Source organism: Anthonomus grandis, chromosome 4 (genome assembly GCF_022605725.1).
Source record: "Anthonomus grandis grandis chromosome 4, icAntGran1.3, whole genome shotgun sequence".
NCBI lineage: Eukaryota > Metazoa > Arthropoda > Insecta > Coleoptera > Curculionidae > Anthonomus > Anthonomus grandis.
Genome location: NC_065549.1, coordinates 3,769,220 through 3,785,780, shown reverse-complemented (window position 1 = coordinate 3,785,780; position 16,561 = coordinate 3,769,220). Strand labels below are relative to the sequence as shown.

Here is a 16,561-nt window from a genome sequence, read left to right as displayed (position 1 = left end):
AGCTTCTACAGTGAATAGATTTGCAAAAGATCTTGATTTTTTCAGTACATCTTTAAATAAATTTAAGTCGTCAGCTAGGGCAACTATCTTGGGATAGTGCCCTACTCCCACTCTTTGGATTATGTTTAGTACAGTATTGTTTATTAGTATTATAGTTTTACTTAAGACTACTGTTAATTATTAATAAGTACTTGAAATGTTATATACGTTGATGAATAAATAAATAAATAAATAAATAAATCCTTTAGGATTTAGAGGAGGCCTTACTAACAGACGGTACTGAGGAGACCTCTTGGCTACAAGAACTGATAGTAAGACTATTGAGCGGCTGCCTGCCCAACAATGAAATATCCACCTTCAATTATCAGATGTTTCTGAGGAGACTTTTTAGGCAAAAATGTCAGGAACATGACCGGTACAACCCTTTTAATACAGACTGCGACTTTACCTTGTTACCTTTGAGGACCAAAGTTGATATTTTACATGCTTTATGTGATTTTCGATTAGGTACGACCACTTAAACAATAATAACACTATAGATAAGTCAATACATTAAATCTAAAATTGCTGAAAGCCTAAAGAATGATCAATATATGTGGTTTTACTTCCCATTTTTATAATATAGATGCAGAGGATGTTCTAGATCAACTAAAGAATCTTGAAGCAGATAGTTTAAGGGTGGAACCGCTTGGGTACGACCAAAACGATTCCGCTTATTGGTACTTTTACGGTACGCGTCTCTATCGAGAAGATTTTCAGAAGAAGAACAATAAGAAAAAAGCCATTTGGCAAGTGATCTGTTTTACCGAGGACGACTGGTTCCAGCTGACCAAGAAATTCAAAAATTCGACAGTGAAAAACGAGCGAGCTCTCTACCACACTTTAAGTAAGAATTTCTTACCGGAACTGCCCAGACTTTTTAAAGAAAAGGAGAGACAAGCGAGGAGGCGTCTGTTGGAAAACCAACCCAGAAGAACTTCAGATAGGATAAGGAAATTGGTAATATTCCTGGCACAGTTTATAAGTTCCTTGGTAAGTTTAATGTTTTATAGGATACTGACTTACCCGAAAGCGCTGAAGTAAGTAAAGTCCTAGAAGAAGAGCCTGATAAGGACATACCGGTTAAGAAGAGAGAAGAACTTTCCAAGTACTCACTTTAATCACTTTTGTGATTTTTTATGTATAAAATTGTTCTGTTTTTTTTTTCAGGAAAGAATTGACTGATAAAAAACCTTTAAGGTTAAAAGAGGAAGTTAACGAAGAGGAATCGGAATCGCGGCATGAGATGGTCGCGAAAAAACGAGGCAGAACCAAGCAAAGGAAAGTGTCCACTGATTCAAACGAATCCGTAAAAGGTATACGGCTTTACGGGTAACTTATGAAGGTTTTTACATTTTTTTGTTTCATAGATGTATCACAGCCCAAGAGGAAAAAGACCCGGGCATCAGAAAAACAACTTGAAGAAGTCTCGAAACCGCCAGTTAAGCCAAGCGTTGGGAGACAAACCAACAATTCCCTATCCGCCTTTGATGGGCAAATTGTACTTCCACAAGCCAACCCACCTCCTACCACCAATAAGAAGAAACTTAAAACATCACAAGTGTAAGTGTAGATATAAGAATATTTTGTCATTATAAAGAATTAATTGGATCCCAGAAATCATCAGTTAAATGGAGAATTTTAGCTCAATCTCTATGTGCTAAAGATTATTTTAAAATTCAAATTTTTGCCTCCTTTAGGTCCTTGTTCCGTAAATCCAAGTCTAACTTAAAAACTTCTTGAGTTACAAGTATTCTTCACATATGAAATTGTTCAATGGGAAGTGCTTCAACTTTGAATAAAAACCTCATAAAAATATCTAAAATAGTACATGAATTAACTTTGATTAAAGTTGAAGTTTTATGAATGAAAAGCTGTCCAGCAAGGGCTGTCAAAATTCATCAATATTTTCACCTATACTATGAGACGGAAATATTTGTCAGTGACATCACAACCGACCAACAAGCAACACAACTAGAGTGGCTAAAAATAATGTTTAATTCCCACTATACAAAATCTATTGATAGCTTGCAAAATGTCACTTACTCTAATGGTGTGACCTCTCTGATCTGGTCGAACATTGTACTTAGTAAAACTTTTCACGGCGCGCCGGTGCCAAGTTTATTACTTGTCTTTTTCTCTCGCGGTAAATCTATAATCGCGGTTAATGGAGCAGCAATCCGACCAGCCTTTAATTTTAGCAGAATGGCAACGCCTAGCCAACATACCTGCATTTGTTGCTCTATTATTCCATAGACGCGTTTGGGGGTTTATTCTAATAAATATTTTGAGTAATTTGTAATTAATAGGTATTTTAAGTAAAATTATTTTTTTTATAAAATGGAATACGAAGTTTCGTCAAGTTCTGGTCCGCCTGCTAAAAAAGCAAAAAGGAAATATTTGACTTCTGACGAACATCAGTTAGTGAAAACTGTATATGAAAGTGTTCGTACTAGAAATCTAGATTTGTCAAGACAAGAGGCAGAAAAAAGTTTGTGCTAGATGATTACGTAAAATATGCCATTCGCCGGAAAGTGCACAGTTTTTTCTTTAGGAACGAGATACCAACAATAAAGAAAATTAAGACAGAACTTACTGCTGATAATTCTTTACCCAAAATATCTTTTGGTGTTTTAAAGCGAACATTGCATGAGTTGAATTTTCGATATTTAAAAAGGAACCGCAAAAGTTTTTTAATAGAAAAAAATGAAATCGTATTGTGGCGAAGGAAATATTTAAAAGAAATTCGTAAACATCGGCGCTAAGGAAGACAAATTTATTACACCGATGAAACATGGCTGAATGAAGGACACACCCGTGCAAAAGTATGACAGGACTTAAATGTCACAAATTCGCGGCAACCCTTTTTGGATGGGCTTTCCACAGGTTTGAAAGCTCCTTCTGGCAAGGGCCGTCACCTAATTATTACACATATAGGTAGTGATTCTGGATTTCTGGAAGGTAGTCTGAACGTTTTTGAATCAAAGAAAACAAGCGACTACCACGAAGATATGAACGCAGAGGTTTTTTTGAAAAGTGGTTTTCTTCGGTATTGGTGCGAGTAGACCCCGGTTCAGTTATCGTCATAGATAATGCGCTTTATAAGTCAGCGAGTGGAAAAAATACCAACGACTGCTTGGCGAAAAAGAGACATAAAAGACTGGTTAAACTCAAAAGGGGACATACGATTCGACGAAGATATGCTCAAGGTACAATTGCTCTATATTATTCGTATCCACAAAAACCAGTACATTAAATATGTTGTTGATGAAATGGCGCGAGAACGTGGTGTTACAATATTGCGTTTACCGCCGTACCATTGTGAACTAAACCCTATAGAACTTATATGGGCACAAATAAAAGTTGCTAGTAAAAATAAAACGTTTAAATTGAATGACGTAAAAGCTTTATTAAACGAAGCTATTGGTGGCGTAACAGCAACTAACTGGCAAAAGTGCATCGGACATGTGATCAAGGAAGAACAAAAAATGTGGGATTTGGATATTCAAGTTGAAGTTGAACCACTTATTATAACTCCTGGTTCCACAAACAGTGATAGTGATACTGACAATAATTCTTCTTTAAATTCTTATGAAACCTCAGATAGCGAATGACAAATTTAAAAAATAATAGGTTGTGTCCAGTCAATAATAAATCATCTTGTCATATCTTGTTTAGTCAATTTTAAAACACCCTGTAGATTAAATTTATTTTTAAAAGTGCCTCTTGTCTTCCCCATTCACATTAGTTGTTATAGACTAATAAACCTTAGAAACTATAGTTCTTATTTTGTCTTTTTTCTATTAGTATTTTTTGCAATAGAAAAAGCCGCCATGTATGTGTTCCAATTATTGGCCGATAATTTATAAGAACCCAAGTGCTAAATTGAGCAAAATATCATGGATATTTTATGCAAAATTACTTATACTAGAAACAAAATTTTTAATTTTTTAAAAAAGTTCTATTAATTACCTAAACTGGACCTAAATAGTAGGTATATTCATTTTTAAAAAATGCATATGCCGCCGCTGGAATCCACTCCTCTCGCCCCTAAAACGTCTTGGCGGCCCTAATGCTAACAATGAGTCACTGACAATTATTTCCGTCTCGTAGTATAAACGTTTTAATCCGTTCTTAGTAACCTCGTTAGGTTTTAGGGGGTTAAAAACAAATAATTGATTCTGATCTGAAAAATCTCTAGTATTCAAGTAATAATTTAATCCCAGTAGAATAATTGTCAATGAAATGAAGTGTTTTAGCTCAATCTCTCTACATCAAGCGTAATTTCTAATTTCCAACTTTTACTTTCTTTAGGTCCTTATCTTATAAATCTAGGTCTAACTTAAAAACTTCTTGAGATACAAGAATTCTTCATATATGAAATTGTTCATTGAAAAGTTCATTTGGTATTCTTAAACCTTCGCTAAGATTTTTTGAATTAAATGTCACGTTTCCAGTGCTTGTTAATGAAGTCTTTTCTTCAATAGGCTGCGAATTTAACATTTCCTTTAAGTCCGTTTCAGTCAAATCTTCATCTTGCGATTCAAGCAACGTCCGAATGTCACTTGATTCTATCTGTTCGAACCCATCTCGTCCTATTTCATTCCCAATTTCGTCTTTGTTTGCAGTCAAAGTTTGAATTTGCACAGATTTTTCGTCATTTCCTGTAGTCAGAGCGGCCCGTGTCAAAGGAACCAATACGGCGGCGATATCTTTTAACAATATACTTTGGGTATGTTGTAATAAGGTCAACTTTACTTTTTTATTAGTCCATTTGACGATGCGTTTACAAAGGATATTCCGTTGAATCCAGTAAAATCCAACAAGGCCGTATGGCAAGTTGTTAATGGTAGTGTAGGTACGTTAAAAACGAAAAAATCTCATGAAAGTACTTTAACGGCTGACGATTTTAATAATTTCTTTTCACGTATTACTCATGATACTGTTAGAGACATTCCACTGTCGCAGGGTGACCCAATCGAAAGTTTCTCTGTTCTGGGTATGCTGGAGAATGTGTTCTCTTTCTCTCCTGTATCATTCATAAAAGTAAGACAGATTATTGATGGCTTAAAAAATAAGACTAGTCAAGACATCTATGGGCTAAATGTCAAATTAATTAAGTCTGTTAAAAACATTATCATAGCTCCAGTAACAAAACTAATAAACAAATGCTTCAGGGAGAACACTTTTCCAGGTGTGCTCGGATCAGCCAAGGTAATACCTATTTTTAAAAAGGGTGATCCTGATAGGCCCGAGAACTACCGTCCTATCTCCTTGCTGCCCATAATCTCAAAAATCTTTGAAAAATGTATTGCTCCTCAACTTGTGATATTTTTTAAGGATAACAATCTTTTTACATCCAGCCAGTTTAGTTTCAGGAAGGGTAAAAGTACCACTATGGCCATTTTAGACTTAGTTGATTACTTGTTAAATGCTTTTAATAGCTTGCAATATGGCAGTGTCTTGTTCTGCGATCTGAGCAAGGCATTCGACTGTTTTCCCCATAACATATTGCTGCAAAAACTTTCTAAATATGGACTCAGTCCCAACAGTGTTAAACTTCTCGCTTCCTATCTGGCCAATAGAGATCAGATGGTAAGTGTTGGTGGGGTGTCATCAGCAAAAAGTGGGATAACCATAGGTGTTCCTCAAGGATCTGTTTTGGGGCCTATCCTCTTTTTGATCTATATAAATGACTGAACCATCTGGTAAATTTACCAGTTTCAGTTGAAAACAGTGCAGTGTTAGTGAATATATTATCGATCAAGGTACAGGATAATCCCTGAGTTCTAGAAGGTTTAGAAAAAACTTGTTTAAGACCATATAGCTAAATGCGTTCACAGTATGTACTTCTTCTTTACATCTGGAAATAAAATCACCACAAAAACACATTCAAATATTAGGTTTATATAAAAGCTTTAACAGTTTCTCGAAGTATTCACTAAAAGTTTCAAAATCAGAGCTAGGAGGACGATATATACAAAAAAGTAAAATCTTAACACTATTTACAGCCTGGAGAACTTGATAGGCCAAGCATATTTAAGAATGAAACCATTCTCACCTTAACAATCCATTCCAAAATATTGGCCAAAGTAAACTGTAATTCTATGTGTTGACCCTCCTTGTAAAGAGTAATAACCACTGCTTTAAAAACGTTTTAATTCATACTTAGTTATTATCCTCAAAAAAAATCATTGATTCTGATCTGAAAAATCTCTTAGATTTCAACAAACCGATGAGGATCTCTTGGTGGGAATGCACAAGATCCTCGACTACGTGAAAAATCACGAAGACGCGTGGCCTTTTGTGGACCCGGTGGAAGAAGAATACGCGCCCAATTACTATTCCATTATTAGACGGTAAATTTTCATTTTTTTATGACTCCAATTAAGGTTATAAAACCCAACTTTGTAGGCCAATGGATTTGACCAAAATGGAAGAGCGACTGGACCAAGGATATTACAAGAGCTTCGATAAGTTCAAGGGGGATTTCCAGCTAATCGTGAACAATTGCAGACTCTATAATGGGGCAGAAAATGGTAAAACATTATTATAAACTGTGCGATAATGAACTAACTAAAGTTAACATTTTCAGAGTATACTCAAATGGTGGATGTACTAGTGAAAGTGTTCGAGAAAGCAACCGAGAAGTACCTGGACGAAATTTCCTCTTCGGATGAGGAGATCGCCGTGGAAAACCTCCACTTGGAGGAGGTCGTCGAGGAGGTGAAGAGCCAAAAACAGAAAAAGAAGAAATCGGAGTCGCCTCCGAGAACCTCGAACAGAGGTAGGAAACCCGCTTTGGCAGCCCAAGGAAAGAAAAGGGAACGGACGCATAGTGAGGAAAGCGAGGAATTCAGTGAAGAGGAGGTGTACGAGCCGAAATCGAAACGTTCGAAAAAACCAGAGAAAGAAGTTAAGAAGGAGGAGAAACCCAAGAAGGCGGAAAAAGAATCAAAGAAATCTGAGAAGAACAGCGGCAAAAGTGAAAAGGAAAAGTTGAAAGAGGAGTCGAGTAAAGTGGAGGCGAAGAAGATCGACAAAGAGGGCAAACGTTCAAAGGGGGACGGCGAGAAAGAACATAAGAAACAAGAGAAAACGAGGAAGGAGGAGAGCAAGCAAGAGTCTAAGAAAAAGAACAAGATTAAGGAAAAAAAGCCCAAAAAAAGAGGTAAGTTTTAATCTCTCTTATATAAACAAATCTGGTTTTAGGACAGTAGATTCTTGAAGCTACAAGAACTCTTCATATACGAAATTATTTGCCAGGAATCGAAGTTAGTTTGTAAGAGTAGTAAAATGGGTGTAATTTATTGGATTTTTTGTGTAAAAAAACTTAAATACAAATTATATAGTGATGCCAAGAAACTTGTTTTTAAAAAAAACTTTATTCAAATAGAAAACGACTAATCTAGCACAGAGTTAATTCATAATTGATTTTTAAAACAATATAAAATGGTTAAATCGGGTAAAATGCTGAAACGTTAAATATAAAATAATGATGTGGCAATATAATATGGTTACTATTTGGATTTATAAGAAATATGATATACGGGGTGTCCCCTTTCAAATGGTGAAAAATGCTAGAGCATATATAGGAGCTATAAAGAAGTAGTTTGAGATAGGACATCGATGGTCGGAAGTGCCTCGTTTCCAAAATACAGGGTGTTGAAATTTTTCGAAAAAATCGTTTTTTTCCCTCTGTATTAAAAACGCTTTAAGCGTTTTAAATGGATTTTTTAGGTTTTAAATGATAGGTGATGAGACAACTTTTTGAGGAATTGCAGATAATTTAACTTGTCCAGGGACGGACTTGCAGCACATGTACGTAAATTTTTTATAAAAAAAAAAGATTCGCCACTGTTTTTTTGAAGAAATTTTTTTTTCTGAATGTTTTGTTTATCTCGTACAAAACACAGCCTTTGCATTTTTGCGCTCGGACACACTGTTTTCGTGCAAAAAAATTAAATCCATACAAGGATCCTCCAAGTCCGCAGTCACAACTCTAGCAACTAGGTCTTCTCTGTTGGTTATAGGTGTTGCGCTGGGGTGATAAGCTGGCGCCAAGAATACCTGCCCAAACATTAATGTGAAATTTCTACTGATACTCTCTGATGTGTTTAGCATTGGGGTTTTGATCGCTTCACTCGTGGTTATTGCGAGGATTAGCGTTTTGTTCTGTTTGACAAAGAAACCATTCGCAGAACCCAAGACGACGAGGAGCGTCTCCAGGAACAAGATGCTCAACCTTTTGCAGTTTAAACGGATGAAGATGATGGCTTTGTAATACTCGGTGCACGGTGTTTTTGGCAAAACCATTTGCTGATTCTGCGTTCGGGCAATTCACGATGTGGAAAACGCTGTCTGTACAATCGCTGTGCCAACAAAGCATTTCCTCGGGCTTCTCTATACGAAAGATGCATATCTGCAAGCTCCGCCAATCCAAAGCGATTAATTTTTACCAGTTTTACTTTTTTTAAAACAGTTAGAGACAATTAATTAATTTAATTACTACTAAATTAGTGATAATAATGAAAGTGACTTTTGTCACTCATTTTTATTATGTTCATGTTATCGCCTAGACAGCATTATTTACAATGGAGTATGGTATCTTGATCTTCTGCAAAAATTGACTTTCGATCTGATCTCCTAAAAAAAAGTGATTCACATACCGTAAAAATACGATAGTAGGTATGCATTGACACTAAACATAACAAAAACATGTACACACTTTGTTGTTATTATTATTATAATAATTATTATTTATTTTATGTAGATTATGAAAAACTGGCTAAAATTTTGCTAAAATAAAAAAGTGGAAAAAGTAGAGTTTAAACACAACAGCTGTATTATTTACCATGAAAATTACATAGAATATAAACTTACAGGTGTGTTTAATAATTGAGGTAAATAAAAGCCAACGTATTAGACTCCTGCATGGAAAATGCAGGTTCTGTTGTACCTACACAGCTACAACATAAAAAACTTTTAGACTAAACTGCTTTTTAAATAAAACTAACAACTAATAAATTAAACTAAACTAATGATGATTTGGTACAGATTACAACAATTAAATACGGGAGAATATATCTAATACTAGCCATTCAATTACGTAATTTATAAGCAAGAAAAATTAAAAATAAATCTTCTAGCTCTAATATGCATGTTACTGATTATCTAATAAGATTTGGCTTACTTTTGTTTTGAATCTATAAATGGAATTCGAAATATCAGTTATATCGGGTGATAGCGCATTAATGATATGAGAAATATTATAAGAGAATGATTTTTTGAAAAATTGATTTTTGTGTTTAGGAATAGTTAAAGATTTACTTCTTAAATTTAAGTGGTGAATGTCTGTCCGAAATGTATTTTTGTTGTATAGGTAGGGAGGACTGCGAAACTGCACTGGAGGAATGTAGCTTACGTCTATTAAACATATTAAGCCACTTAAGATCATTAAGCTTATGTGATACATGACCTTACCTATTAATACCATAAACAAAACGAATACTAGAGTTTTGCATTTTTTGAACTCTATAGGAGTCTTGACCATCTAGACAAGGTCCATAAACCACATCACAATGATTAAAATTTGACAACACAAGAGAGTCACATAGCTCACGTTTTTATATTATTACAGATATTATTACAGATCTAAGTAACGTCGATGAGGGTACATGGTTTTTAGAACACAATTCAACTTTTTAAGATTATTTGATATGTGACCACTAAACTTTAGCTGTAAATCGAGTGTTGTCCAAAACTTATAAATTTTGTTACCAAAAAAAAAGTTTATAATTAGATTTTGGTTTTCGAGAATCTTTGGTTTTGAGTCTTAATATTAAGTATTGTATATGAATTGCCAGGGATAGAAGTTAAATTATTGCGAAAAAAGATGCCTTAAAGTATAACTTCGCCAAAATTTCTATAACTTATTCAAGTTTTTACCTAAAAAAAAAAAATTAAACATGGATTTAGTCCTTAGGAATCTCGCTACATTTTTCTACAAGTATAACTCAACCAAAATGCCTGTAACTTATTCAATTTTTGACCCAAAAAACCACTTTTATACAAGGATTTAGTCCTCAGTAATCTCGCTACACGTTCCTACAGAAATTCCTCAACATGCTTTTGAATATGGCTGCAAAGTGTCTTAACATAGATATACAAAAAGCAGAGTTATAACATTTCATTTGTTTACGCTCAAAGATTGGAGAGAGAAAAGCTGCAATATCTATCATAAGAAGGACGAAGATAAATAGCATAGCGCTGTCACGTGTTACGTGACCAGTGGCGTAACTTGGTTTTAAAGAGAACTGAACTAGTTAAAAAAAAAAATAAATTATTTAGACAGGCTGCTTTGTTAAAAGAATATTACTTTGTTGCTTCCAAACATAATATAAAAGTTACAAAAAAAAGTATGATATTAAAATATTCAATAATTAAAATTTGTAATTATATTTTAAAAATACCTAGGGAATAAAGTTTCTTGCAGAGTTTTTCAGTTTTCTGGTATTAGAGAGATATTGTGTGAAATAAAACATACTCAAGGTTTACATACATTATTATATTTTATAATATTTACATACACAATGGGCAGTGTGAATAAAAACTTAGCTTTTGCTTTTAGTATGAAGTATAAGCTTTAGCTTTTACTAGATAGATTTAGCTGAAGTTGAAGTGAATAACTTTTTGCTTTTACTTACTAGCAAAAGCTAGATATTTTAAGTATTTACTTAAAGTTTTTATTTGGTAAATCATCCAATGGTGTTGTGCCGTACCTTTTATCGCCTAAAATAAGTCCATAGTTCTGTTGACGTCTTCTCATCATACCAAAAATGTTTGGTCTACTTAAAATACGACTGTCGTGCACCGAGCCAGGCCATTGAACATCTACGGATGTAAAAATTTCTTTTGCGTCACAAGTTGCTTGCACATTTATACTACACCATCCTTTCCTGTTGATATACTTGTCACCGTGTAGCGATGGCGTTATTATTGGTACATGAGTGCAATCAATTGCACCAAAACCACAGGGAAATCTATACAACTGTACCCATTCGTTGATTGCCTGCTCAGTCGAGTTTTTTGTAGGAAATTTCATCCAAATTCCTGCCTTTTCAACTATTTTTGGTAAAACGTGAGATATCGTTTTACATATTGTTGTTCTAACTCCTTCTTTTCTGATCCTTATTTGAAATCCAGGATCACTTAGAAATTGCAAAAATATTTGCATTTTTTTTGGACTCAATGCACCACCTCTAGTCTCCATTTTTAGCTCCAAAAAATGGTTAGCTATCCGCTCAACATTTTCTTCACCAAATCTATACAGACCGTGGTATTCTTCGGCACGACTTTCATTTCTTTCGGGAAAAAATTTTACAGATCTTATATTCATAAATGCAGCCATTTCTACCAAATTGTAAGCCAGGGTCTAACAAGCTTGCAAAAATGTAAGCTTTTCCTTAATATTCTTAGTAATTGCTTACTTTTATTCCCACCATTTTTAGACAATGCTAACAACTTTAGCTTTTGCTAATTGAATTAATTAGTAAAAGTTACTACTTACTTTTATTCATTGCAAATTAAGCATAATATTATCATGAACGATGTGGTTACCAAATATGTCACTGACTAGGTCCCAGGTGTCCTCTCCTGTATTTCATACAAATTGAAATAAAAAATTATTATTTGTAAAATTTTACCTTTAATGTATACGCCACTGACCCACGCCATAATTGAAAATACCATGGTTAAGGAATCGTTTTTAGTTACCTCCGACATATTAGGTATGGATAAGAATAATCCGTTTTCTTACACACCATACATTGACGAACCATGAAAAATTTCTTAATATCACTAAAAACTACGAAAAACGCTAATAAGAAAATAAATTCATCAACCGCAAGCGAGAAACACCGCAAAGGAACGAATGAATAAATTATAACGAGTACAGCATTGTTGGACTGTTTTCTGTAAATGGAAAATAAATAGTCGTGCGAGACTCGCATGCTAGTAGAAATTGGTAAATCAGCGGAGCTATGGCATCATTGCTTAATGAAAATTATGGTTTCGGATCGCTTGAAAACGTAAATAGTTTTATCTCTCCTTTTTATATATCTATGGTTCTAATGTGATTTATTTATGTATTGCCAGGGATAGAACTTAAATTATTATGGGAAAAGATGCTATCAACAATGACTTAACCGAAATGGCTGTAACATATTCAATTTTTTACCAAAAAAACAACTTTTATACATGGACTTAGTCCTCAGGAACCTCCACACATTTTCTTACAAGAATCATGAAAATTCTTTAAAAAGCTTTCGAGTAGCCAGTGACAGAAGTTAAATTAAACACCTCCTACGAACTCTTTTAGGTCGAAAAAAGAAAAAACCGAGTCCTGCAAGAAAGAGGAGTCCGAGCAAAAGTTCAATTAGCCGAACGCCGAGTCCGTGTTCGGTCAGGAGCGTTTTAACTACCCCGCCCCCATCCAGCCCCGAACCCGAAATAATCCACGAAAAACCCCCTTGTAATAAAGAAACTTTAAAGGTACAAATCTGGCTAATTAAATGTTCCTTTAATTGGAAAAGATGCTAATTTTAGGAGGCGAAAAAGCCGCTATTCCCTTGGGAAGAGTTTAACGACGAGCCTCCGTTGAGCCCCCCGGAAGCCAAAGGTCCTACGGACAAGAAATTGGACCAGGAGGTACCGCCGTATTCGCCGCTCGCGTTTTCACTTAAACCGGCCAAAGATAAACACAACAAATTGAGGGAAACCATTGAGAAGTTGAAGGCGAAAAGTGAAATTAGCAGGTACGTAGTTTTAAGTTCAAAATGAAAAGCGCATTGTACGTACGATATTTAGACTTTTGTTCAGAGAAACTTACCGTGGTACTTTTAAAAAAGAAAAAATCCTAACTAGAATTAACATCTATATCTTGGAGAGCGCATGTCGAGTTCATAAAAATCTTTCCAACCACATGAGATCTGGAGGGAGATGTTAATTTTTATAAAACTCGAAATGTAGATAAATTATACATCCCTTTTACCCGGTTGTCGCAGGTACAGGATTTTACAAAATTAAAGTTACAAAATTTTTAATCATCTCCCATGTAGAATAAAGAGACTTTTCCAACTTTTAAGCTCTTAGGACCATGTTAGCTGACTGTCCTTTTTACTCGTTGACAGAGTTCTTTAACTGTAGATTTATTGACTAAATTTAGTTAAATTTGTTTCCTTTCATATCTTGTACTTTTATACTATTTTTATTAGCATTGTAGTTTTTTATTGACAATTTCTATACATTGTTCTGATGTTGATGGAAATAAACGATTTGATTTGATGTGATTTAAGTTCTGTTGCATTTCTACATAGGAAGAAGGCATAGGGATCAGTTGTACAATGATTCAGGATTTGTTGGAACCAAATTTGTCTTAAAAATTTGAAGTGGCATTGAGAGTGCATAGAACAACGGATAATTGGGATAATATTCCAGGCAGTTGAAGTCTTATTTAGTGTTTCCTGACATTTGAAGTCATTTATTCGTTTCTTCCAAGAACTTAAAGATATTCTTTTTTTCTCCCAGGTTATAACCAAGAAATAGGTGTAGGAATACAAGAATGACCTCAATTGCCTGGAAAAACATAAGAAATTCTTTGAATTGCTTGGTAAAAATAGAAAATTACTTTAATTTCCTCTCAGGTAAATAAAAAAATTACTTGAACTGCCTGGAATAAATGGTTTCAACTACATATAGTGTCTTGGCAATTATCGTAGTAAGGTTTAGTATATCGTATTACGCGCTATCACTAAAAAAGGGTAAATCATTTTAAAATATAAATATTTTATCATCTTTTCGTTTAAAGTACAGAGCAAAACTATATATGTAACCTGCTATATTGGAAGCACATAAAATCGGTTAGTAATTGTTTAACGCTACGTATGTAAAGACCTATTTATTCCTGATAGTTGCTTGTGGATGTACTACAAATATGTTATCGTTTAGATTTGTTAGGTAAATTAATTTTGTGTGGCGATCTTAATATTGATTTTTTCAGTGTGTGTGCTGCTCAAGAATCTCTTCACTCTATTTTCGTCTCAATGGGTATAGTAATGCATATTAACTTTCCTACCAGAATAACTAGAAATAGTTCTAGTACCATCGACTATGTCGTGTCATCATTTGCTCCTGAACTCGTAGATTGTTCGGTTTTTAATTCCGGATTTTCTGATCATGAAGCTGCACTAACTAAATTTTCCATAAATTCTAAAGGCAAAAACACGTTACGTAAATTAGGCCATGTTTTTGGCAAAAATAATTTCTTACAATTCAAGAACTTATGCCAAACGGCTGATTGGGATTTTCTTTCTGACGATATAGATAGTGAATTTTCTACTTTTATAAAGTCTTTATCAAGTATTGCAGATAAGTCGTTTCCTCTTAGACCTATCAAAATTATAAGTCATGGACCACACATCATAAGCCATGGACCACTAAAGGATTACGTGCTTCTGCAAAAAACATGCGCTCATTATCACACGTGAAAAAATTTACAGACATCGTATTTTTTCATAACTATGTCAAGCTTTATAGAAAAATGTACCATAAGACTATAAAAGCTGCAAAAGATATTTATTATAATAAAAGGATGATCGAATCAAGTAATGTTGCCAAAGAAACATGGTCTATTGTAAATGAATTAAGAAATAACACTTCTTCATCTAGCACTATCCCTACTTCACCTGAGGACCTTAATCACTACTTTGTTAATGTAGCTAAAAATCTAATGGCTACCATAACACCTTCTCATGATCCTCGTTCATATCTTCCAAATGAAAATTTACACAGCTTCTTTTTTACCCCCATTGTATCAACAGAGCTTCAAACTACAATTAATGAAATAAAAAACAAATCATCATCTGGTACAGATGGGCTCACTCTCAAAATGTTTTCCAATCTGCCAAATTGCACCTTAATCCATCTAACAAACTTAATTAACAAGTCATTCCAAAATGGAGTCTTTCCTACCTGCCTTAAGACTGCAATAATTATTCCATTGCATAAGGGAGGAGATAAACAACAAGCTTCAAACTATCGCCCAATCGCACTCCTTCCCATTTTATCAAAGATCATTGAACGATTGGTTAAAAAAAGGCTCTTATCGTTTCTGTTTAAATATAAAATTCTTACTCCTCACCAATTTGGATTCTTGAGTAACAAGTGCACAAATGATGCTATGTTTTCTCTCTTTAATAGTGTTTACACCAGTATAAATAATAATCATTCAACAGCAACAATTTTTTGTGATTTCTCCAAGGCTTTTGATTGTGTAAACCATAACATCCTAATTGACAAATTGAATCACTATGGGTTCAGAGGAACGCCGAGGAACTTGAGTGGTTTAAATCGTATCTCAATTACAGAAATCAGCTTGTAAAGGTTGATACGACGAAGTCTTCTTGCAAACCAATAGAATGTGGGGTACCTCAAGGTTCAGTCCTGGGCTGTCTAAAATAAAATCTAAAACTAAAATCTGTCTTTTTGCTGACGATACTAGCTTTACATGGAGCAATCCGGATGCTAGGGCCCTACATGCTACTATTTCTAATGACTTAATTACCATTAAATCGTGGCGCGATTCTAATCTTCTGTGCCTAAATGTCTCAAAAACTAAAGTCTTATCATATAAAACTACTATTCAACCCTTTGTACTTAACAACACCAGTTTGGACGTTGTTGAATCTGTGAAGTTCTTGGGACTTAATGTTGACTACTCCCTAAAATGGGACTTGCATATTGATGCCTTATATAAAAAATTGAGTTCAGCATGTTTTGCCTTAAGATCAGTTTCCAGGGAATTGAGTTTTCAAACATCAAGAACAGTTTATTATGCCGTTTTTGAGTCACATCTACGTTACGCCCTTCCATTGTGGGGCACATGCGGTGTGACTCAATTTGAGCGCATCTTTAAACTCCAAAAGAGAGCAGTTCGGTATCTGCTTGGACTTAATAGCAGAGCTGACTGTCAAGAAATCTTTAAAAAATACAAGATACTGACTCTTCCCTCTTTATTCATATTGGAATCTATTTGCTTAGTACGCAACATAAGTCAGAAATGCCAAGTAGGCTGTCTCGCAACGCAGTGCATGATCTTTATCTGCAAACTCCTCGGTCCTAGTTAGTAAAAAGCTCTATTCTATACAGAGCCAAAAAGATGCATAATCATTTGCCTTTGGAAATTAAATCAATTACTTCTTTTCCTCGATTTCATAATGCTTTGAAGGCGTACTTTCTGGAAAAAGCCTTGTACGCAGTGGAGGATTTTTTTCTAGGATAACTTTTTGGGTATCACACACACACTGGCTCTTTTTATGTGTTAAAATAGAGAATATATTAGTTTTTTTTTTCTTTAGTAAATGAAGTGCATTGGAGGGTGGACATTTTGCTCATGTACTTTAAGGTCGAAATTTTTTTTATTTCATGTTGTCGTCTAATTTTTAGAATGAGTTAAAGATACTTT

General features: G+C 34.4%; 1 protein-coding gene across 2 annotated transcripts in view; it reads left to right on the top strand.

Moving 5' to 3' along the window:
• Nucleotides 1-16,561, top strand: part of LOC126734753 (protein split ends-like) — an 80,836-nt gene that overhangs the window by 3,089 nt on the left and 61,186 nt on the right. Inside the window, exons 3-12 of one of the 2 annotated variants that reach the window (XM_050438465.1) lie at nt 249-507; nt 626-999; nt 1,053-1,147; nt 1,210-1,355; nt 1,410-1,602; nt 6,261-6,398; nt 6,454-6,578; nt 6,635-7,210; nt 12,419-12,591; nt 12,646-12,854. In XM_050438465.1, the coding sequence (XP_050294422.1) occupies nt 249-507; nt 626-999; nt 1,053-1,147; nt 1,210-1,355; nt 1,410-1,602; nt 6,261-6,398; nt 6,454-6,578; nt 6,635-7,210; nt 12,419-12,591; nt 12,646-12,854 (2,288 nt within the window). Of the gene's footprint in view, nt 1-248; nt 508-625; nt 1,033-1,052; nt 1,148-1,209; nt 1,356-1,409; nt 1,603-6,260; nt 6,399-6,453; nt 6,579-6,634; nt 7,211-12,418; nt 12,592-12,645; nt 12,855-16,561 lie in introns of those variants that run through there. The other variant, XM_050438466.1, reaches the window with a different exon arrangement.